The sequence below is a fragment of the Aulonocara stuartgranti genome (assembly GCF_965226115.1).
Source record: "Aulonocara stuartgranti genome assembly, chromosome: 3".
NCBI lineage: Eukaryota > Metazoa > Chordata > Actinopteri > Cichliformes > Cichlidae > Aulonocara > Aulonocara stuartgranti.
Window position 1 is genome coordinate 67,964,468 of NC_138941.1, and position 25,360 is coordinate 67,989,827.

The window sequence follows — 25,360 nt, forward strand, 5'->3', positions numbered from 1 at the left end:
TACAGGTAATTAGAGCAATCAAACTGTTATGTTAATCATAAAGTATTATTTTATGGTATGTAACTCTGAATGGAGTTTAAATATTGTTCAGAGTTCTAATTTTCTGGAGGCCCATGAAGGTAGCATAAAACGGGACCTGTGTATCTGTTGCAATGGAGGAGGAGAAGAGAACGGCATAGAGAGATGCACGAGGTTAGCTGAACCAAAGTGAGAGACTCGGCTAGTTTTACTGAGGTTAACTAGCACAAAAGAGTGTGTGACTAGAAAGCTAACCGTGTGAGAGCTTCACAACAGAGTGTGGGTGAAGTGACTTTTTGTTTCAACGGTCGCACCACCGTGGAGTGGATTTAGTGTGGGACTGGTGAACGGTGACCTACCGAGCAACGGAACTGTAAGTCAGACTTTTGTGCTCTTACTGGGGAGAAGAGGATTTTTCTCCATCGTCTGGCGTGAGCAGCAAACAGGCCTGCAACAAGTGTGAATGTGAGTGTGTGTGGGGCCCATGTGTGAATATTGTGTGTTTAGTGGATTTATATAACGTGTTTTGGAGTGTATATTAGTGAGTCACTTACCAAAAGGTGATAACATGAGTTGGGTTGTGTAATATAATTTGAAAGGGAATTATTTCATTTATACAGTACAGTGTATTTCATTTGGTTAAGGAATGGGAATATTATTTGAGTTTAAAAAAGGGATGTGTTGTGATGTGTTCAGTAAACGTTTCGTTTGTGTTAAAGAGTTGCCTGGGGTCGTTTCTTTACTACTGGTTAAGTTTAACTTGTGTGTGGTAGAAGTATCGGTTTTTGTACTCAATATCGGCAAGTACTCAGATCCAAGTATCGGTATCGTATCGGTTTGGAAAAATGGGTGTCGTTGCATCCCTAGTTAGAATATTACTGAAAGCTGGTGTGTTTTTAAAAACATGATAACAGCAGCTTTATCTTTTGCATCCTGGGCTCATGTCACGATCTGGTACAGGGATTCAACGCAGAGCGGTAAGGTATCTCCAAGGTGTGGTTTATTTACAGTGCAGTGCAATAAATGTACAGTGAAGGGATCCAAAAACTCCGGGGGGAATCACAGGGTAACTCGCTCACGTCTTCTCCGCTCACACTCACACACTTTCCCGTAGCAGGGAGGTCGCAGGTCCGGGGGGGGGGAGATCTGAAGCAGACGAGAAGGCAGGTCACCAACAAATCACAAGTCACGGATATGAAGCACAAGAGCTGTGAGAACACTAACGTTAGGGGTACAATCATCCAGTGACGAGAGGATCTGTGTTTCAGCCTAAAATAGTGCTCCCGGTGATGATGGGTGAGTGTTGTCAGGTGTGTGTGTGGGCCAAGGGCGGGAGCCCACAGTGAGCTCCGCCCAGGCAGAAAGGGAGAAAACAGCAACAGCAATTGTAGCCTTGTGGGGCCGACCGGGCAGGCACGGAGACCATGACAGCTCATCCATATATACAGAATCTACATTCGAATCAGAAACCACCGAAGTTACAAGAAAATACAAAGATCTTTTTTTATAAGCATACATTGAAACAACAATATCATCAGTTGAACTTGAAATTTCTTATGCGTAAAAGATTTTCTCTGCTGATCAATATTTCTTCAATAATGTCATTTTCATTACAACTCTCATTGTAGCACATCATTGTAATGTGATACTGCCACCAGAAGGTGGTGGAAACACACCTACAATGTGTTTGTTGACATGTTTGATTCCACCAATGGAGGGAGTTTCAGTTTGTTCCACGACTGCATTTCACTCACTGCCTCTGTTTGTATCTCTGTCACTGCAGGACCAACATGGAGCGAGAAGTCAGCGCTCTCAGGAGGCCGACAAACCTCACAGAAGAAAAGGAGAGAAAACCTACAGCTGTGATGAGTGTGGAAAGTCTTTTACCCAGGCTGGAGACTTAAAAAGACACCAACTCATCCACAGTGGAGTTAAACCTTACAGCTGTGACTTGTGTGGAAAGTCTTTTACCCTGGCTGGAAGCTTAAAAACTCACCAAATCTTCCACAGTGGAGTTAAAGCGTACAGCTGTGACTTGTGTGGAAAGTCTTTTACCGAGGCTGGAAGCTTGAAAAAACACCAACTCATCCACAGTGGAGTTAAACCTTACAGCTGTGACTTGTGTGGAAAGTCTTTTACCGAGGCTGGACACTTGAAAAAACACCAATTCATCCACAGTGGAGTTAAACCTTACAGCTGTGACTTCTGTGGAAAGTCTTTTACCTGGGCTGGAAGCTTGAAAAGACACCAACTCATCCACAGTGGAGTTAAACCTTACAGCTGTGACTTGTGTGGAAAGTCTTTTACCCTGGCTGGAAGCTTGAAAAGACACCAACTCATCCACAGTGGAGTTAAACCTTACAGCTGTAACTTCTGTGGAAAGTCTTTTACCTGGGCTGGAGACTTGAAAAAACACCAACTCATCCACAGTGGTGTTAAACCTTACAGCTGTGACTTGTGTGGAAAGTCTTTTACCGAGGCTGGAAGCTTGAAAAGACACCAACTCATCCACAGTGGAGTTAAACCTTACAGCTGTGACTTGTGTGGAAAGTCTTTTACCCAGGCTGGAAACTTAAAAACACACCAACTCATCCACAGTGGAGTTAAAGCGTACAGCTGTGACTTGTGTGGAAAGTCTTTTACCCGGGCTGGAAGGTTAAAAACCCACCAACTCTTCCACAGTGGAGTTAAAGCGTACAGCTGTGACTTGTGTGGAAAGTCTTTTAACGAGGCTGGACGCTTGAAAACACACCAACTCATCCACAGTGGAGTTAAACCTTACAGCTGTGACTTGTGTGGAAAGTCTTTTACCGAGGCTGGAAGCTTGAAAAAACACCAACTCATCCACAGTGGAGTTAAACCTTACAGCTGTGACTTGTGTGGAAAGTCTTTTACCCGGGCTGGAGACTTGAAAAAACACCAACTCATCCACAGTGGAGTTAAACCTTACAGCTGTGACTTGTGTGGAAAGTCTTTTACCCTGGCTGGAAGCTTGAAAAGACACCAACTCATCCACAGTGGATTTAAACCTTACATCTGTGACTTGTGTGGAAAGTCTTTTACCGAGGCTGGACACTTAAAAACACACCAACTCATCCACAGTGGATTTAAACCTTACAGCTGTGACTTGTGTGGAAAGTCTTTTACCGGGGGTGGAAACTTAAAAACACACCAACTCATCCACAGTGGATTTAAACCTTACAGCTGTGAGTTGTGTGGAAAGTCTTTTACCCAGGTTGGAAACTTAAAAAGACACCAACTCATCCACAGTGGCGTTAAAGCGTACAGCTGTGAGTTGTGTGGAAAGTCTTTTACCGAGGCTGGAACCTTAAAAAGACACCAACTCATCCACAGTTGATTTAAAGCACACAACTGTGAGTTGTGTGGTAAGGCTTTTGCTCTAAATAGCGACTTACACAGGCATCTAGTTACCCACTCTGGAATTAAGGCGTACAGCTGCGACTTTTGTAGAAAAAGTTTCAGTGACAAATAGTACCGAAATATTCACCTACGGATTCACACTGGAATTGATGTTTCCTGCTGTGATCAGTGTGGGAAACTGTCTACAACCGATGCACAGCTACAACAACTCTCTGAGGAGAGACCTTATAAATGTGACCTGTGTGAGAAGACTTTTAAAGCTCCAAATCAGCTGAAAAAACACCAACAGATCCACACCAGAAAGTAACTCTAGAAGTGCAGTTACTGTGAGGATGTATTGATTTTTTATCTTGTAATTTTAACCTGATTGTTTGGAAAAAGTCTGATCAGTAAACTTATGGAGTTATACTGAATGAACTGTTTTGAACAATGAAGACTCATTTTCATTCAGTAAGCTGAGTGTTGTAATGTAAACAGTAAAATGTAATTGGACGTTGGCAGAGATGCTTTTTATTTCAGGCGACGTTCAGGATAAAAACGTTGAAGGAATTCCCTGATTTACAATGTCTTTGTTTAGAAGTGGAGCAAAGAACATGGATCCATTTCTCAACCCTGTCGTCACTGTGGTGGTGGGAAAGCGTTTCTCTTTGACCTTTGTGGAATCACGAATCCAATCACGAACGGGACCTAAAAGCACATCAACGTAGACACACTGGAGACAAAATGAACTACTGCAAAGAATGTGGGAGAGGCTTCCACACACCAAGTATATTAAAAATACATGACCTCTTCCACAGTGTGGTCAAAAAGCACATCTGTGACCAGTGTGGGTCATCCTTCACCACTGCAGGAGAGACACCATACAAGTGCAGACACTGTGACAAAAGCTTCTCACGATCAGGTCATTGTAACAAACATGAACGAACACACATGGAAGTGAACTTCAGCTGTGACCAGTGTGACAAGAGTTTCAGGAATCTCAGTTCATACTCCGAACACAAATGATCCCACGCTGTAAATAAACTGTTTCACTGTTACCAATGTGCAAAAACCTTCACTTCATTATCTGCTCTGTGCAAACATCAGCCTGATCATGCAGGACTGAAATCACTGGATCACAATGAATCTGAAGACAGAGAAAGATCCTCTTTTGGTTTCAGGGTCAGACTTAAAAACCTTGAGATCAGGCTCCACAGAGTTCAGATGGAATCTCCTGTAAAGAGTGTCAGCTGATGTCACACTTGGATCTGATGAGGTAGCTCTGATTTCTGGACCTGCAGTGAATAATCCTGAATTATACATTTAGGAAGCTGCATGTATAGATATGTGTGGCAGGATGAATGTTATCCCTCGGTCCAACCCACTTTCAGCCTGGCACATTAGGGGGCGCTGGTATAAATAGTGGCCATTTGAGTGTCCCTGCGTCGCTTGCCTGTGATCTCCTTTTTGGTTACCTGACTTCCCTTTGGTGTGGTAGAGATCATTTGCGGGTTATTCTTCTGAAGCCTCCATCGCGGCTGGTCGTAGCTATAGAAGCCTCCTCTGAGCTATTCTGCTTACGTTCTTTGACACGGCTTACTTGGTACGTAATCAACTTTTGTTACGCTCTGTGCCTTCTATTGTTCTTTTATAGTAATTATTTATTATGCTTCGCAGGAAGTGTGGGCCTTAGTTTTGCGCCAAGCTACGCGAACTGAAGTGCTGCTCCTTTGCCTTGCTGTACTTTTACCGTCTGTTCCCGTTGCGAGATTTCTTTCCCTGCTGCTGTCAGCTTTTACAGTGGATGTCGGCGTGGACAACGGCCATATGCATGCCGGTTATCGGAGTCAGCTGCCGTGCATATTGATTGACTGTTAACTTTTCGTCGTGTGGACGGCAAGTTGGAGCAGTACGGCGATTCCGTTTGCTCCAGATTTTAGAGTTTTATCCAGATTGTATGTTGTTTTATTGTTTTTGATTTGTAGTTTGGATTTTTGTTACACCACTGGTGGGAGGCCCTTTTTCTAGCTGTAGATCACCAGTGTGGTCCTGCAGTTGGGTTATCCCCCGGCGCTACACATTAGTTTGTTGTAATATATTAAAATTTTCTTTGTTTCTTTTATTCAGATGCGGAGTGCCGACGTGGAGGAGACTAGGGTGCCTTGGTGGTGGGATCCCTTGAGTGCACACACCTGCCTTGTTTAGTTTATTAGTGTGAGTGTGTGATCGTGTGCTGCACTTGTTTTTTGGGTGTGTTTTCTTTCTTTAGTTTGTGTGTGGCATCCCTGCCCCTCCACTGGTAAGCCTCAGCTCTGAATACCTTTTTAAGCATATTTGTACTTGAATATTTATGATTGTGCTTTTATATGGTGTTTTAAATAATTATTAATAAATTGTCAATTTGTTTCTCATTGAACCTCGTCTCTGGACTGAGTATAGCGAACCTAAGTGCCTTCCTGGTGATTTAGTGTTACTTTCAGTATTCTCTGGGTGAAATTCCCAGGGTGGCGTTGTCTTTTTAAAACTGCAAAGAGTATTTTCTTTATTTCTACCTCGTCCTGCCACATATGCATATGCAATTTCAATCCTTCATTCATATTTAATCTTTTGCTGTGGTAAAATCTTCTCTTAAATCATTTTCTCCCAAAACTACAAATATTTTCACAGCAGTTGCTCTTAAAACCTCCAAAAATGAACTAAATCTGTCCACCAGCTTTGAAACAACACCTGCTGTGACTTTATGTCCAGAAAAAAAGAAACTCAAGCTGAACTGGTTTTGGGCTGTACTTCCATGTAATGCCAGTTTGTACCAGAAGATGGAGCAGTGAGTCAGTGTAACCTTTATTCAATTAGGCAAAGAACACAATCTTATTCACAGTGGCAGCAAAGAAATGTTGAAAGTTAAAAACAGCAGCACACATCAGAACCATTTTAAAGATCACAGGTGACTACTTTTACTTAATTCAAATTCTGTTAAACCTCTATTTTTTGCTCCTCCTTTCACTTTAGTGTATTTAGTCCTTGAAGTCCACATGTTGTTTTTTTAATGAATTTTGATCCACATGTTCTGCAGCTGTTTTCTTGTTGATTTGAAGTTTGTATTATGAAATCCTGATAATGTTAAAGTGTTAGTTATATTTGATGAAGTCTGTGTAGAGTTTATCTTATTAAACAGTTTGGTGTGAAAAATAAAGAAATGGTCTCAGAACAAGTAGTTTGACCCATTATTTCCGATTCAAACTAATTTAACTGTTTTCAGTGGTACATGTGGAGGTTTATGACAGGAGGCGACTTGGCTGTTCTCCACTCACACTGAAGAAGGATCCTGCAGCTAATTAAAAACTCTAAAATGATCTTGAAGGAAAATTTGTTTGATTTTTCTTAAAAACATGCTGTTGGCATGAAGCTTTGAGACAGTGTTTTTAAGAGTCATTGTGGTTAACATCTCACACATTCCAATAAAGCAGATGTTCCTGCATTGCAACAGCGGTTTGCAGTTGCAATGCAGGATCGTGCTGCTGCTCGTCTACAGGACTCTCATGGAGCACCACTTTGAAACTTTATGACTCTCTCTGCAAAATACAATATATAAAGACCAATGCTGGGCAATTAATTATATAGTTACTTCTTCAAAAAAGTTACTGAGTATTGCAAACAACAAAGATTTTTGCAGCTGTTTACCTAAAAATGCTGCTAAGGGATTTTTCTTAAACAAACATTTCAAACTATTTACAGAACAATCAGGTGTTCTGCATCAAATCTGATGCCACACAAATTATTTGTGCCTCTCCAAAAAATAATTTCTGTCCACTATGAGATAAAGGAGAACATCAAAAGCCTGATACCTGCAGGCCTGACAACAGGAGATGTATCACTCCTGTAACATTTAGCAGCCGCCTCATTGTTCTGACACACACAACAAAACTATTGACTACACTACACACTAACTACACAAGATTTGCGCTAAACGTTGCAAATCTCTCACATCTCAAAACACTGCCGTCACGCCTAAATTTTCCTCTTCTTAACAACTTCTGTTTCTTAACAACCAAATGCCATGTTTTGATTGGTCGGCATGGTACATTTTTTGACCAATGGGAAAGGGTGGGGTGTTTTGGTTTTGTCTTTCCTCACAGGCGGAGAGTGTTTTATAACGTTTTCTTTATAAAATGCCGTTTTTACCATTTCTTCCCCCAGTAAATATAAACAACAATATTCTGGAAGAAAACCAAACACTGGAGTTTTTTTTTTAAACACAACTCTGTTTTTTATGTGGCCTATCAACACAATTTGAAAACTGGTATAAAGTCCACTCTTTTTACGTCACTTGTTCCATCTGTCCTGCTCACATCTCCAATGGTTGTACATGTGTTCATTAACGTGGCTTCACTCCACATTAGCCACGCCACTTTGCTAGCTAAAACACCGGTGTCGGCACATAAGGACGCTGTCATAGCCTGTCAACGACGTTAATTGGCTGCGCATATACAAATTTGAATCACGTGATTGGCTGGACTATGGGATGAGGTGCCATTGTTCTAATCCCATACTGGAGCAGCCAGTCACTTACTGACTAACACTGCAAAACAGAATTGTTAACGTATTTACTTTAATTTCAATTCCGGTTAGAATTTAATTTTATGTGCAACACAGATTTTTTCTGCACAGACACCGTGCCAGCAGTGTGCAATTGAGCACACGCGCAGTTTAGAGGGAACATTGGTGATGATTATCAGAAAGTGAACAAGGTCTCATGGTTTGATGCTTGTCCAATGCCTGAGTTGACCTGGACTGGTTAAGCACTGCTTGTCTTATTTTATGATGCTGGATTTAACCAACGCTTACTGGCAGATTCCCTTGTCTGCAGAGTCCAAAGACAAAAACGGCCTTCTCCACTCTGTATGGTTCGTACCAATTCGTCACACTTCCGTTTGGCTTATTTGAAGCCTCGGCCATTTTTCAGCACCTCATGGAGCGGTAGCTGCTTCCTCAAATTGCATATGCTGTTTTCTACCTGGATGATGTTGTTGTGGTACCCCTGTGAGGTACCACACAGTTAAACGGTTAAAGGAAACCTCAGAAGAACGGCAGCTAATTCCCTTTTTGCAGCATGCAGCCAACGAGGTATTTATTGATTTATCGTTGATGAGAGATTTTTTAGTTTTGTGATTATGCTTAGTTGTAGCTTCATTTAAAGGAAGAAGAGCTTGTGAATTGGAACCAACACAGGAAGAGAGATTGAAGCCATATGTGTAGAGGAATGCGGTGACATACGATACCATACCTCCTGTTTTAACAGACAAGCTGGCTCTCTCTCTCTCTCTCTCTCTCTCTCCTTTTATGGGAATGTCTGAATTTCTATACATACAAAGTTACCTCCTTTTTCAGCAGATAAGCGAAAGGTTTTGTCCTTCTAAGGAAAAATTATCAGTTCCATACATGCCACTCCTACTGCTGTGGAAACTTGCTTTAAGTTTAAAGGATGTTCTGAATGCCCTGGGCGGTTTTTCTGTGTCACATCGGTTGAGCAGTGACCGCCCATGTGCATGTAAAAAATAGATATCTGAGTTGTAAGTTTCTTTGCCTTCTAACAACTTTCTCCTCACAATCGTGTTTGTTGTACAGTGTTATTTTTAGTGCTGTGTCTTACGCCGAGTTTTATTTTGTTAATGCTGTATAGTTTTCACGGTAGCTTTGGAGAGAAGTCTTCAAATAAACCAGTGACAGAAAATCACTTGCGTCTGCCTGTGCTTCGAGGGAATTATACTCATGTAGCTATGATGATGTTTGCTAGTTCACCTTACATGCATTAATGTAATAACATGGTTAGCGTACTCAACGTGAATTACACACGAACAACATTAAGCTACTCACGCAGAGAAGAACGGCTGCTGCTGCCATCTTCGTCCGTCATCATTTCTGCTACAATGGCAGGGCTAGGGGCCAGGACTCTACTCTTCGTGTTTTTGGGGGATGTTGCTAATTCTGGGACCGATAACAGGCACCACACCTGCAGTAGATGTACACGGTGTGAGGTCTCAGCAAGCTATCAAATACGGCGCATTTCTCGGCTTTTAAAAAAAACGCTATGCGTCACCAGGCGTTTCATCAGATTTGAGGTGTTACCTCCTTTGACAGTATTGCAGTATCTGATTAAAGCACTTGTAGCAGGCTGCTGAGTTTGCATCTTTTGCTGTGAAGTATATAGCCGCTAAGACTGGTAGACCTAAATCTTCACCACCACGTCTTTATACATACAAGCGCAAAGGGGAGTGAGCGGGTCAGCGCTCAGGGCACAGAAACTAAGCTGGCCTCAAACACACCATTTATTTTCAGGATAAAACACAGTCAGAACCCCAAATACAAGCCAAAATCCCCGTATACAATAAAAGTAGTGTTGCAACCCGCTAAAAACCCTGCCGGCAGAAATAACTATACACCATTAAAACAAGGCTAAAACATGTTTTCCACATACTAAAACCACTCTCCCACAGTCCCATAATCCCACAGTCCAGCCACACATGGGCGAATGGTCCTTATATGAAAGAGACAGGAGAGGAACTTCTCTTCCAGTATGGTAAAACTCGTCAGCAACAGACCAGGGAGGGGGCTCCTATCGCAGACCTGTCTCCTCCTGACAGCGCGTCGCCGCACAGTCCCGTCCCACTCCACACCTGAACACGGCCTCCCTCGTCTCACCGTCAGATGCAGGCAGAGGGGCATCCCTGCCCTGTCGTGCATTGCAGCCATCGCCACCCACTGTTGCCGTTCCTGCCGTTAGGACTGGATCGCCGAACAACTCGCGGCGCCCCACAGTCAGGCAGCAGTTCGTTCCACACACGTGCGGGGTTGCACGCGTTCCTTTTTCGCCTCCTCACCCTTCGTGCGTCACTCCTCTCTCCTTTTGTCTCTGCGCTCACCATCCCCTTTAACAGGTCAACCTGGCGGCTGATAGGCCACCTTGGGGAACGCCCCCACCTCACAGGTGCCTACAATTATCTGTTTAGTCCACAGTGGGTTAAAGGAACATGGTACAACATTAACGCAAATATAAATATGAGGATAAAACCATGCAGTATAAATATCAATAAACAAACATGCAATATAAATATCCCAATAAAATCATGCAAATAAAATCAACACTATGTACCAATAAACAGATTGATAAAACATAAAAACACAAATTTCCGCTGTGTGACAAGTACAGCCAGACTTTTGACCGCTTCGCCTTGGGCATTTTTAATCTGTAGCTCTGATCTAAAAGAACGTACGTACCTGGACCCGCCTACTATCCTCGGAAACGTAAAATGATTGGCTGGAATCTAAAGTGCATCACAGCTCAGGAAAAAAAAGCACCGAAATGTGCGCTGCTTTTCTGTCTGGTTACTACCGTTTATGTCAGAACCGGTGCCATCATGGCACCGGATACCGGTATCCATCCCTAGTCATATATTTACTGTTTTGCTGTTTTTAATGGAGACCAGGGGTTCCATTATCTGGTTGGTATTGTTAATGATTAATTGTTGGATTGGGAATTTAAAATAGTGTAATAAAGAAAAAACACTTTAGTTCTTATGGAGTCTTTTATTGGGTTTATGTGACATACAACTAAAATGACAGCTTGTAAAGGTGAAGAGACAGTGGGACTGGCCATCCTACCTGTGTCAGAGAAGAGCCAAGGTTAAAGCTGTCTACAGTTAATCATTTGTGAGTAACCTAAATAAGGTACTCACCTGTCCTGGTTGCTTCTTGCAGGATGTGGAGCATAAGAGTGAAAGCAGCTTAATCACCTGTTTAAGGGCTCTTGGAGCAGACCAGTGTGCCAGGTTAGGGAGTATGGATAAAGAGGGTTTTAATATATATAGTAATGGGTGAAGCTTATGTTATTGGTTTGTTTATAGTACGTGTTGGAAATATGTATATGTTTGTGATGTGCTTTAATGTTATTGCATGTTTGTGTGTGTGGAGGGTTATGTTTTCATTTTGATTAGTTAACCCCCATACTTGGGCTATTCCGGAAGAGTATAAAAGTGGTAAATGGCCTGCATTTGTATAGCGCTTTTCTAGTCCATAGGACCCCAAAGCGCTTTACACTACATTCAGTCATTCACCCATTCACACACACATTCACACACTGGCGATGGCAAGCTACATTGTAGCCACAGCTGCCCTGGGGCGCACTGACAGAGGCGAGGCTGCCAGACACAGGCGCCACCGGGCCCTCTGACCACCACCAGTAGGCAAACATGGGGTTAGTATCTTGCCCAAGGATATTTGGCATGCAGCCAGGAGGCAGCCTGGGATCGAACCACCGACCTTCTGATTAGTGGCTGACCTGCTTTGCCACCTGAGCTACAGCCACCACAAAAGGAAGCTATAGTTAGTGTTCTTGTGCTCCTATCATGTTCCTTCATTAATAAAGTGCCAATCCATGGATGTCTTTTACTCCAGTCTTGCGTCATATTATTGGACAGAACCTATGACCGTCGGCCACAACTGACACTGTTATTGAACTGTTTAGCCAGAAAGACACTGTAGAAGACAATGTGATGTGTTTATTGATATGAGTAAGGAAAGTAACTGTTATGAAAGAAGATGTTAATTAGAGAAAATGAACCAGTAAAGAGAGTATATTTCACTGAGGATGTGAAATAAGTAAATGTAATTGATGTGAATGAGGAACCTGCTGAATTATATATTGAAAGCTCATGGTAGTGTTTATATAGCATTTGTTTGTGTGAAATAAATCAGACTCAGACACAATCTGGAGGAATACAGAGACACATGGTGTCTTCCTTACTCCGCTCTTCACCTGCTTTTACAGGTAACATATTTGTCATCATGGTCTTCATCCTTGGGACCCGTAACAAATCTTGGGGGCTCGTTCAGGATTGTCGACACCTTGCAGTTGATACTGATCCAAAAATGACATCTGGGACCAGGACGGGAGCTGATGCGAGCTGAAAGTTGGAGCCGAGACTGATCCATGGTTGCTAAGACGGTGGGTCCAGTGGGCCTGGGTCAGCAAGAGGTCGACGCAGAGAAGGCTTCCCTGATGCAGAGATAGTTCGTGGAGTGCTCAGGATATTAAGGCCTGGAACTTTTAAAGATATGTTAATCAATAAAGATGATTTGACTGTACTTGAACTGAAGGGGTTTCTCCATGCCCACCTGAGAGAGAAAAATAGTACAGAACTCTTTCAAGAATTAATGTGTGCCAGAAAAGATGAAAGTGAGACACCACAGCAGTTTCTCTACCGGGTGAAAGGGTTGAAGCAGTGGGTCCTCTTCATATGGGACCCAACCTAACCTTAACAGTAGCAAACCAAGTCTCCCCTCGCCAATCACATCAGAAGTAGTTAACCAGCAGCAGGGTGAGGCACTCGCTACGTCTGGTGTTATGGCACCCCACACTAAGTGTGGGGCAGTTGCTAAGCTAATCAGTAAGAAAGCTCTCATACATTGCAGTTTGAATGGCTTAGCAGTGAAAGCAGTACTTGACACATGTGCTCAAGTTTGCATCATAAGTAAACATTGGAAAGACTGATACTTGCCTGACTTAGTCATGCAACCTCTGTCTGAAATCATCAAGGAAATTGATGAGTTGAAAGTTTGCGCAGTCAACGGGGAAACCATATAATTTGATGGCTGGGTACCCATCATGATCAACTTACCGGGGGGTGAAGACCCCAGCCTCTCCGTCAGTATTCCGGTCCTCGTCAGTACCTTGCCTGTGGACAAACCATTGATCGGTTTCAATGTCTTGGAACAGATCATTGAGGAGCAACTAGAGCAGTTGATACCTACTCTTGTTACCTTGCTGTGTAATGCCATCTGTCTTCCCCCTGAGAATGGTGAGGTGGTCAGAAGCTTCATTCAGACAGTAGAGCCAAGCATTACACAAGGGTACTTGAGAACAGTTGAAAGGGATGTGATTATCCCTCCTGAACAGGTCACCTGGTTAAAGTGCCCCGTTCCATCAACCATGAATCCGCTTGATTGTTTTTAGTGCTGTTTGAGGATGATGAGGGCAACCAGGCCCTAAAGCGGTTCTATGTCTTGACAGGGTTAGTTGAAATACAGAATCCAGCTAACCCATACATCACCATTGCTCTAAGTAATGACACCAAACATGATATGACCTTGACAAGCAAGATGGCCCTGGGCACCTTACAGCCAGTTGAACGTATTGTGGAGGTTGAGGCCTCAAACGAGTGCCCACCTGCAATAACAGTTCGCAAGATAATGGTGGAGTCAGCTGGACCTCTCCCAATGTCGTGGTATCCGCCAGTGAATCTTGATCATTTGGAAGAGGAACAAAAAGAGATTGTCCAGAGAATGTTGTTTGATGAGTGCAGGGTCTTTGAGTGGGATGGGAACAATATTGGTTGTAATCCTGATCTGAAAATGGTGATAAACCTAAAGGATGACAAACCAGTGCAGAGAGCATATACCTCCTTTGCGCGGTCTTGTAGACAGGGATACAACATCCTCCCACGGATTCCTATCCTATTCCTGTCTAAACGGCCCATCTGTGTCTCCTAAAGGATGACATACCAGTGCAGAGAGCATATACCTCCTTTGCGTGGTCTTGTAGATGGGGATACAACTTCCTCCCACGGATTCCTATCCTATTCCTGTCTAAACGGCCCATCTGTGTCTCTGTTCCTGTCCGTGATGTGGCCTCCCATGATTTACCGTCTGTGTGGGCCTGGATCCTTGTGTCATCGATTCACAGAGAGTTGGGGAATGGCTTTCAACTCTCTGTGAATGGTACTCATGGCCATTGATCAGTGTGCTTTGGTCAGTGGGCTTTGGTCAGTGGTTGTTCTCAATGGTCATGAGAATTTGTATATTAATGATCAAGGAACTGACCTCCCAGATCATTGTTACTTCAGTGGGCTGTTTTCAGTCATTATGCAAATGTACTGTTTATAAGATTGGGGAATCCTGCAGTCAACTGAGACTGAAGAAGTCACATGGATGAGTGACAAAACGTTTCTCCCACTGAAAACGTTACATCCAGATGAACAGAATCAGCTTTTGGAGATTTACTTAACTGCTTGATTGAGCATGTATTAAGACACTTTAAAATTTAGTTTTTACTATTACTATTACTAGGATATTACCAGGAGAAGCTCACAAAGCTTTCTGCTATACTTCAGTTTCTCATTAAAATAAATAAATAAAACTTTCAGATCTTGGTACATCACAAAAACAGACATAAAAAAGGCCATTCATTTGGTTTACATGTAAATATTTATTTAGCCACAGCTATTTTATTTATCTGGAGATACCCGGGGAAGAGGTTCATCACGTTTGTGGGAAAGTGGCTTTGTGGTTTCCCCTTGGGTATTACACATTTCTTAATTAACTCCACCTCCTCCCTCCAATCAAGGCTGCTCACCGGCCCGGACAGCCGGTAAATTCACAGCCTGGTACGCCGGTCCCGTCGTCTACACCACCATTACCATCTGTTCAATCGTCTGCAGCTGCAATGACGCCGGAGGGACCCGCTCTGCCCGAGCAGGAAGAATGCTTTATTGGCCATATGCAGGTTGCCCCGCAGAGGAATAGGACCCCCCCCCCCCCCCCCGACTTACACACACAACAAAGACATCACATGGGAATACAGTCGGAGATCGGCAGTGTTACAGAGAAAACACTGAAAAAATTACACAACAATGGGTAAAGTACAAGAGGAAAAAAAGAGACCTCTTCTCACGCTGGGCACCTATGGGAGGACAGCATGAGAACAGGAATAAAAAAAAAAAACTCCTCTGCACAGAGAGCACATTAATGTCCACATCACAACATTAGAGCACGTGACAAGCCACAGGGGTTGGATAGAGGGGTGGGGGGTAATCTGAAGGAACACAGCAGTCGTCCTACACAGCGCTACCATTTCAGCGCGGCACACAGACCCGCCGTCTTCCCCCACAGGAAACAAGCATCGAAGGCGTTTGGAAAGGGAGGGGGATGAGTGTGTGCTTATAAGTGTAAGTGTATGTGTGTGCGTGTCCAGAGTCCAGCTGAGACAGTGTCCTTCGCTCTATCAGGCTAAGTAAACAGTCTGCCAGCCAACCCAGGTGGCCTTGCGTGGGATGGGAAGAATAGTCATCACACAGTCGTTATCAGGGAGCTGTTTTGGTGGGCTCCAGCCTTGGGCCTGAGCAGCTGGCGCCGTGGTGTCCATATGTTGAATATTGTTGATTTCTCCTTTATGTGAGCAGCTCCGAATTTAGCACTCTGACACTGGTCTCTCGATCTCGCGTTGGAGAGCCGCGAGCCCCCCCATGATGGTATCAAACTTCTGTTCCGTGGTGTTGTCATTCTTTTGATTCTGAGACCCCACAACTGCAGCGATCCGTTCTGCGATGTGATCCAACTTTCGCTCAAGGGTGTCATTGTGAGCAGGCCCCTCTCTGATGTATCCCATCATACGCTCAATGGTGTTAGTTTGAGTCTTCACAGCAGCTGTAAGCATCTCCAAGGTGTTAACCATGCTGCGTTCGGTGTGAGAGGTCGCGCCTCGTCCCATTGCTTCAATTCCAGCGGTCAGCCTTGGGGGGGTTTGACCAGCTGGTTTCGCTCTCTTATTTCTCCGATAAGTCAGGGCCAAGCCAGCTCCGATCAGCAAGAACCCTGTTATCATGGTTCCGAATAGGTACAGTGGGGCAAAAAAGTATTTAGTCAGCCACCGATTGTGCAAGTTCCCCCACTTAAAATGATGACAGAGGTCAGTAATTTGCACCAGAGGTACACTTCAACTGTGAGAGACAGAATGTGAAAAAAAAATCCATGAATTCACATGGTAGGATTTGTAAAGAATTTATTCGTAAATCAGGGTGGAAAATAAGTATTTGGTCACCTCAAACAAGGAAAATCTCTGGCTCTCACAGACCTGTAACGTCTTCTGTAAGAAGCTTTTCTGTCCCCCACTCGTTACCTGTATGAATGGCACCTGTTTGAACTCATCATCTGTATAAAAGACACCTGTCCACAGCCTCAAACAGTCAGACTCCAAACTCCGCCATGGCCAAGACCAAAGAGCTTTCGAAGGACACCAGGAAAAGTATTGTAGACCTGCACCAGACTGGGAAGAGTGAATCTACAATAGGCAAGCAGCTTGGTGTGAAAAAATCAACTGTGGGAGCAATCATCAGAAAATGGAAGACATACAAGACCACTGATAATCTCCCTCGATCTGGGGCTCCACGCAAGATCTCATCCCGTGGGGTCAAAATGATCATGAGAACGGTGAGCAAAGATCCCGAAACCACACGGGGGGACCTGGTGAATGACCTGCAGAGAGCTGGGACCAAAGTAACAAAGGTCACCATCAGTAACACACTACAACGGCAGGGAATCAAATCCCGCAGTGCCAGACGTGTTCCACTGCTGAAGCCAGTGCATGTCCAGGCCCGTCTGAAGTTTGCCAGAGAGCACATGGATGATACAGCAGAGGATTGGGAGAATGTCATGTGGTCAGATGAAACCAAAGTAGAACTTTTTGGTATAAACTCAACTCGTCGTGTTTGGAGGAAGAAGAATACTGAGTTGCATCCCAAGAACACCATACCTACTGTGAAGCATGGGGGTGGAAACATCATGCTATGGGGCTGTTTTTGTGCCAAGGGGACGGGACGACTGATCCGTGTTAAGGACAGAATGAATGGGGCCATGTATCGTGAGATTTTGAGCCAAAACCTCCTTCCATTAGTGAGAACGAGGCTGGGTCTTCCAACATGACAATGATCCAAAACACACCGCCCGGGCAACAAAGGAGTGGCTCCGTAAGAAGCATTTGAAAGTCCTGGAGTGGCCTAGCCAGTCTCCAGACCTCAACCCCATAGAAAATCTGTGGCGGGAGTTGAAAGTCCGTGTTGCTCGGCGACAGCCCCAAAACATCACTGCTCTCGAGAAGATCTGAATGGAGGAATGGGCCAAAATACCAGCTACTGTGTGTGCAAACCTGGTAAAGACCTATAGTAAACGTTTGACCTCTGTTATTACCAACAAAGGTTATGTTACAAAGTATTGAGTTGTATTTTTGTTATTGACCAAATACTTATTTTCCACCCTGGTTTACCAATAAATTCTTTACAAAACCTACCATGTGGATTCATGGATTTTTTTTTTCACATTCTGTCTCTCACAGTTGAAGTGTACCTCTGGTGCACATTATTGACCTCTGTCATCATTTTAGGTGGGGGAACTTGCACAATCGGTGGCTGACTAAATACTTTTTTGCCCCACTGTAGATATCTTCAGCGTCCTCGATCGACAGTCCCGCCAGGCACAAGATCCTCCAGGTCTGCCACCCATCCATCGTGTATTCGGCAGGGAAAGTCCCTCCAGGGCATTCGGGCTCTCCCGAGCCCAGACATCTCGTTGAGAAAACGGTGTCAATAGCATTCAGAGACCAGTTGATCAAATCCATAATTCTCTTTTAGGTTTTAGAGAACGACAGTGAGAGACTGTTCGAGGGAAAAGTAATGCACACGAGACAAGACAAGGACACAAGAGGCTAAGCAGGGAAGATAAGGGGAAGGAGGAGAGGAGAAAAAGTGCGACCGCCTTCACCGAGAGCCAAGAGAAGTTGTTATATTCACTTATATGTGTGAATTCACAGCTGGAATAGGGGTTAAAGGTATCATCAGACTTGGGAAGTTGCTGCTTTCTACAAACAGGAAGTGAAATAGCACAACCAACAACTGTAATACTTGCATTAACAACAATAATAACAAAACAAACTACTACGACAATCAGTCAGACATATCCCTCCAGCAGATCCATCCATTTGGTTCCTCCTGGCTGACCTGAAGGTAAGAAACATATGTAGGGTGTCAGCTGTCAAGTAGGTGATGAGTGAAGTAAATAAGTAACTAAAACTTATTAATATAGCACTTTTTTTTAGACAAGAATCTATTACAAAGTGCTTAACTTATTATTAAAAATACAGCACATAGAAACAACATAATACACAGGAACATCATCAAAAATATTTTTATAGTTGATCAGAAATTTACTGTAACTGTTTTGTCTGGGAGTGTTATCTACTGAAACTGAATTGTAACTGAATCTTGGCTCCATCCAAACATCCCCAATGCCTAGGTGGAGTTACCAAGCTGGACATTACACCATCAGGATCACACCAAATACTCCTGTAAGGAAAGGTGCGACCAGAGCAGAAAGCAACCAGGGTGTCCATATCATTGTTGGGGACTTTAATAAGGCATGTGTGAAAATTGTACTCCCCAAATTCCACCAATATGTTACATGTCCTACCAGAGGGGTAAGGACACTGAACCATGTGAAGATATCAAGCAGGCCTACAGACTGACACCCCTCCATGACCTAGGACAATCTGACAGAATCTCTCTGCTCCTCATCCCTGCCTACATCCCCCTCAGGAAAAAAAAAAGCCCCTCCAAGCACCCTGGTCATGGCTACAGACCTATAGCCGTCACAGGAAAAGATACGCGAGGATGGTCTTCATGGACTACATCTCAGCGTTCAACACCATAATCCCAGACATTTTTACCACCAAACTGGACCACCTTAAACCTGATCCTGATTTAAATATTTCCTCATCAACTGGCCCCAAACAGTTCATGAGTCCAGCAGCCACATCTCTGTCAGTCTCACCTGGGCCCACAACACCAACATGTTGGTAAAGAAGGCCCAGCAGCAACTGCATTTCCTCCTTGTCCTGAGAAAGAATAACCCAGACCGGAAGCTGCTGCGAGTCTTTTACTGTGCTTCAGTGGAGAGCGTACTCTCCTACTCTATTAGGTACGCAGGGGCCACAACTGAGAACAGAAAGGCTGCACAGAGGGTAATTAACCCCACAAAAGAAAAACATTGGCTGCCCTCTGCCACCCATGGAGGCCATTGCCATGTCCTCCATTCTCAGGAAAACCACTGTCATCATGGATGACCCCTTGCACCCCACCCACCACCTGTGTGACCCGTGCCCTCTGGTCGGTACCTAAGGTCAGTCACTTTCCACACCTCCAGAGTCCGAAACATTTTCTTCTGATTCAGACTCTAAACAAGTACTGTCCCTGCTGGTGACTTCTTGTGACAATTGGATAAACCTAGAATCTCAGCTCACAATGACTTTATGTCATATTCTGTAGGCCTTCATTTTAATGTAGCTAATCACATGCAAAGATAGGGTCTAGGACTATGATCACAACATTGTGTGAAAGAAAGACGGAGGGCGGAAACTGTGAAGACAGCGACTGTGGTGGTACAGGCCAGGTACACGGAGCGACACAGAGACAAGGATCTGGAATTAATTGCAGGTACATTGGGAAAAGTGATAGAAAAGATCAAAAATGGATCAGGAAATTGAATTTCTAAAATGTTAATATTTGTCAGAGCAAAATCAAAATATTCATCTAAGTGCTGCTCATATATACCTGTAGCTGGAGGAGAGGTGACATTCACTGGCCCTGAAACAGTGTCCTGTTTTGAGTCAGGTATCTCTGCTGCACCATCCACTGTGTTAAATAAACTATGGCCTGCTGCAAATCATATCAAAAGAACAACAATTATTACAAAACAAATGTCCCCTGACAAACAAAAAAGTGTTGATGAGGAGGATTTTTTTTGTCTAGGCTTTAAACCACATGTTCTTCTGAGCACTAATATACACACAAGAAATAGGCTTTTATGAAAACACTAAATCAAACACTGCTAACAGTGGGAATAAAGGAATTATTTTACTGCATTAATAATATAACTTTATCATTAAATTGCATTAAACTGTTTATCACAGCTACTGGCATCAGATTAACATTTTTATTGCATGTGCAGCCATAATCATTGTATACACACATTTGCATATTGTGCTTAGTGATCGGCAGATGAAGCTTCATGAAGCACTGAAGCGTTTCATCCAATTGGTTCATCCCAGCGCAAAGCTTCTTAAAGCTTCATTTGCTCTAGTAGGACACCTACTGGACGTAAAAATATTAGTTGGCACGAATTTGAAGAGTGTGGCCTTTTGCACACAGCCTGTAAATCTCAACAACAAAAGGACTGTGTAAAACATCTATATTGTAGTGATGGCAGTACACTGTATATTTATACTGGCAGTATGGAAAATGATTTTTTGGAAATGCTTAAAATGGAAATGATCATTTACTGTGAGGTGAGGTGTGGTTGGGGTGTGGACAGTAGTTGTGCTTTTGTAACGTTGAGGTATGGACAGCTACACACTGAGGCTTTGAGCCTCAGTCCTGCCTGTTCACATTTTATTCTGTAAAAACTAAATTTTCACTGCTTTTATAACCTTTAGTGGGGAGAACGTAGCTAGGATTTAATGATTTAACAAATCTTTTGAATCCTTTGTCCTCCACAATGCTAAATGGCTGGGAGTCCTCAATCACCATGCTAACCAGGTCTTCATCTATTTGAGATTGTTCTCCTGAGGAAAGACAATAAAGATAAAGCACAAATATAAATATCAAACACGTAAATTATAACAGCTGTATAATATTGTTATATCATTTAGTAACATTACTGCATGCTATATTATCATGGCATTTGATGGCTCACCTGGTCTTGCTCCACAATCGGTGTTCCCCTTATTCTCATGCAAAGCTCTGTAGTGCCTAAACATGGATGAGGTGTTGTTGTTATATCCCAGCTCCCTGGCACATAGCAAACACTTCACCTTGTACAAAAGTACAGACAGCTTAACATAAATTGTATTGCACCATCAGTATTATGAAAATACATCTTCTGTAGAAATTTACATACCTTGTTGGGAGGAATAAGATCAAAATGTTCCCACACAGGGGAGGACATCCTCCTCTTCTTAGCTGGCTCCATTCTCTCCTGACTTTCTCTCCTCACTCTCATAAACCTCCAAACTGTCTCCAAACTCTCACTAACCGCAACTCTCCATCAAACACCTACATTTTGAATGAAGTCTGAGGGGTTTATATCGCTGTCATATCTCGCGGCAAAGTTCGAACCACTTCATGAACCAGTCACATGGTACAGCCGGGCAGCGAGGCTTTGGACGTCATCATTTTCAGCTCCTCCCATTAATGAAGCAAGCCTCGATACGCGCATCGCGGAAACGCCCCCTCCATTACTCGACACAAGCTTCGAAGCCTCGATACAGAACGTCACATCAGTAGTTGTGCTCATAAGAGTTGATTCTCAGTCTATTGAAGGTTTCAAGCTTTGTGAAGCGCGATGTCTTCACAATCTATTGTGTAAGGTGATTTGGAGCAATGGAAGGTTAAAACAGCATTCACGCTTACAATTGAGTTGAATTGAGTTGTTTGGAGAAGATCTATGCTGATAAGTTGCATTGTACATCTTCCCACACGTGTACTCAATAAATCATCATTTGACTGAACTCTTCTGGGCCAGTGTTGGTTTGTTCCTTGCCTCAATATTTCGAATCGGGACACTACCAATACAGATCATTCACAGCTAGGCTAAAATAGAAGGATCTCAGTGATTGTGAAAACAGAGCTATTTAGGAGCAATAAGGCAGCGCAGCTAAAAGAGCCGAAGATCTCAAACACACTGAACACTCCTCACTCACTTGGAGAACCAACTTTCAGATTGATGAGCTTCAAAGGTTTTCCAGCTCTCTTGATGACATGACACTCGTATGTTCCAGCATCATCTTGTCTCACATTCTTCAGAATCAAAGACACGTCTCCATCAACTATCTGTCTGTCCTTCAGATCCACCTGGTTCTCAAAAGATGGATGCTGGTAATCTGGAACAAGTCATCCATGCTGATATAAAAGGACAAGTTCTTCATCTTCCAGGTCAGTTCTGCTCCACTCTACAACTATGACGATGTGGGCTTGAGCATGACATGTCAGAGTGACGTCCTGTCCAGACTCAGCTGTGATGATTTTGTGATCTGAAAAAGGGGAAACAACACAGCGCAGCGAGGTTAAAGGTCAAAGTAACACTGTTCACTTCTACAGCAGTCAATCAGAGTGATGATGAGACAGCACTAAACTGTACTTACACACAGAGAATTTTCAATAATATCACTTATCACAAAATTAATGTGTGCAGGCTCATGTTGCCTGCACACACACAGACAAACGGAATGAATATGAAATAATCCTACTCAATTTCTTTGTCTTTATCTATCATTGAAATGGCATTTATCTCCTGACAGGTAAAACTCACCTGCAGAGGTAAACATGCAGAGGCTGAATAACAACAAAGCTAAGCAGAGTGATGCAGTCACAGCAGACATTTCCTCTAGCACAGATGGTCTTAGTTTGTTCTAAATGTCTGTATTTTCAGTGAATAACAGAACGTGAGTTTAAACCTGATTGCATCAGATTAAATTTAACGTTTACATAAAATTCAGTTTCCATAGAAATGATTCCAGGTTCAGATACTAATGCTGGATAATAATCACTAAGGCTTTTGAAATCTGTGAGTGAACTGGGTCCTCAGCAGTTCTGTGTGATTAGTAAGTATGTGTCTCTCAGCTTTCTAGTCCAACTGGTCCTGTAATGATTTTTGCTGCGTGCGCATGTGTGTGTGTGTGTGTGTGTGTTTGTCTGAAACCATTTTTTTTCCTCTCTCTGTTCTTGTTTTTGCATGATCTGTTTGGTTGATAAGTGATTTCAAAGTTTCATGTGAGAAATAAAATAGCTGCGGTTAAATTAAGCTGTCTAAAACTGTCAAGGTTCAGCCCAGAGAGAAGAGCAGTTTTATTTTAAACAAGTTCCTCACACCAAGGGGTTTCAGAGGGGAATATTTCTGAAGCTGACACTGGACTCAGCGCCCACAGAGAGAGGGGAGAAAATAATTAGGCTACGTTCACACTGCAGGTCTTAATGCTTAATTCTGATTTTTTGATCAAATCTGATTTTTTTGTCTGCTTGTTCACACTATAAATAAAATGCGACAGCAAACGCGCTCTAGTGTGAACCCTCAAAGCGGCCCGCATGCGCAAAAGAAGACGTCACACACAACACACTCTGTTTAGACCCAGAGCAAACAATATTTTGTCTTGATGCATTCTCAATCATCCAGCAAAGTAAATCTCCAAAAGTTGAATCTGTTCATCTGGACGTAGCGTTTTGTGGGAGAAACGTTTCGTCACTCATCCAAGTGACTTCTTCAGTCTCAGCTGACTGCAGGTTTCCCCAAATCTTATAAACAGTACATTTGCATAATGACTGAAACCAGCCCACTGAATCAACAATGGGCTGGGAGGTCAGTTCCTTGATCATAATTATGCAAAGCTCTCATGACCATTGATCAACAACCACTAACCAAAACCCACTGATCGAAGACCACCATCATTTCCATCAGTAATGGGGAACATCTAAAAGCTGACGTGTACCGTAAACCTACGCATACGGATCAGTATCTAAGGTTTGACTCTCATCATCCACTGGAGCACAAACTGGATGTCATCAGGATCAGGACGCTACAATACAGAGCGAAAACCATCCCCACTGACACAGCGGCCAGGGAGGCAGAAGAACAGCACATCAAGAAGGCCCTGAGTTGGCTCAGGGCCAACAGGAGATGTTGGCTGTCCGATTGGCCTCCCTGCTGCTGCGGAGCCTGGGACGGTCTGCTTGCCTCCACCCCGGGGGGAAGTGTAACATCTCTTGGGTCTGGGTTCTGTTTCCCCCTCTAGGGGCGAGGGTACCTGGACCCGGGGTGTAGAGTATGTTTGGGGAGTGTGATTGTGTGTACATGTCCATTTATGTCAGTCCTTACGTTGGGTGAGTGCTGAGTGTTTATATATGTGTGCATGAGGGTGGGAACGCATGTTTGTGTCTGTGTGTGCCTGTTTGTCTGTGTCTATATGTCAGGTTAGACTCCACCTCTCTGGGAACTCCCAGGCCCTCCAAGGTCTATCTCCCCTCACCACACTCCCTGCCGGTGACTGGTCGGTGCATTGGTGGTTCTTGGTGTTCGGGGCTGGGCGCTCAGGTATGTACCGGCTCACTCCCGGTGGCTACCTGGCGGGGCCTGGCACCTGTTGCTCGGTCAGGCCTCCTCCGGGGTGCGGGGGGCCCTCGGGCCTCCGGCCTCTGGGTCTGCGGCTCAGTTCACTCTGGCACAGCTGGCTGCTGGCAGAGCCGGCGGGCATGCCGGTGCAGCCACCTCTAGCTTCTGCTCGGTGGCTACTGGGTGACGCCTCGTCTGGGGATCCTCAGCCCTTCCCATGAGGGTGGCACGGATGCCCCTCCGGTGGTCCTCCTTGGGCTCTCGTGCTCTGGGGCCTCTGGATGTCTGGGGCCTGGATCTCCTCCATGCCTGCTTCATGCCCTGGCGGACGGGGCTATGGTTCGCTACATCCTCTTGCAGACTGTTATAACCTCAGGATAAAAATGCTCGGAAACTCAAGTGCCAGTTTTAGGACGTTTACTGACCACTTTTAGAAACAACCACAGCTAGTCGCACACATACAGGAAACTGTCCCACACATAACATTCCGGCAGGGAGAACCCTGAAAAACCTCTGAAGGTTCCGGGGTGCAACGCCCCAAACATACATCAACAACAACACTGTCTATAACACTCCCCCCCCCCCCCCCCCCCCCTTAAGCAAAAACCCACAACATAGCAATTATGCATAAGTACGAAAAGAGAGGGAGAATTCAACACCACATTATTTTAACAATTCAGTCTATCAGGGGGCTTGTGCTGCCTCTTTGACCTTCTCAGTCCTTCTGCTGGGTTCTCCAGGCTAGGAGCCTGCTGAGCTCCTGTGGCCGGGTTCGGCTCAGGTGACTTAGATTGCTCCACCAGCCCTTCTGGTGATACTGAAGAACCAATCCCGATCTCAGGGGCTGCTGACACGACTTCCCCTTCAGGTGAACCACTCTGAGGCCCCACAATGTCCACAGCCCTGTCTCCACCATGTGCGTGCAAACCACTCTGAGCCCTCTTCTCAGCTCCATCCGTGCGGGCTCTCAGATGATCCTTGTGCCTGCGAACTTGTCTGCCAT

At 44.0% G+C, this 25,360-nt stretch overlaps 2 protein-coding genes across 5 annotated transcripts in view; both read left to right on the top strand.

The window, feature by feature from the left end:
* Positions 1–6,579, top strand: part of LOC309693819 (uncharacterized protein) — a 19,986-nt gene extending 13,407 nt beyond the window's left edge. For 3 of the 4 annotated variants that reach the window (XM_082513388.1, XM_082513389.1, XM_082513390.1), the window contains one exon: positions 1,802–6,579. In XM_082513388.1, coding sequence (XP_082369514.1) covers positions 1,802–3,376 — 1,575 coding nt within the window. In that variant the 3' untranslated portion in view covers positions 3,377–6,579. The remainder of the gene's footprint in view (positions 1–1,801) is intronic. The other variant, XR_014272708.1, reaches the window with a different exon arrangement.
* Positions 1–25,360, top strand: part of LOC309694596 (junctional adhesion molecule-like) — a 271,132-nt gene that overhangs the window by 89,949 nt on the left and 155,823 nt on the right. The window lies entirely within an intron of this gene.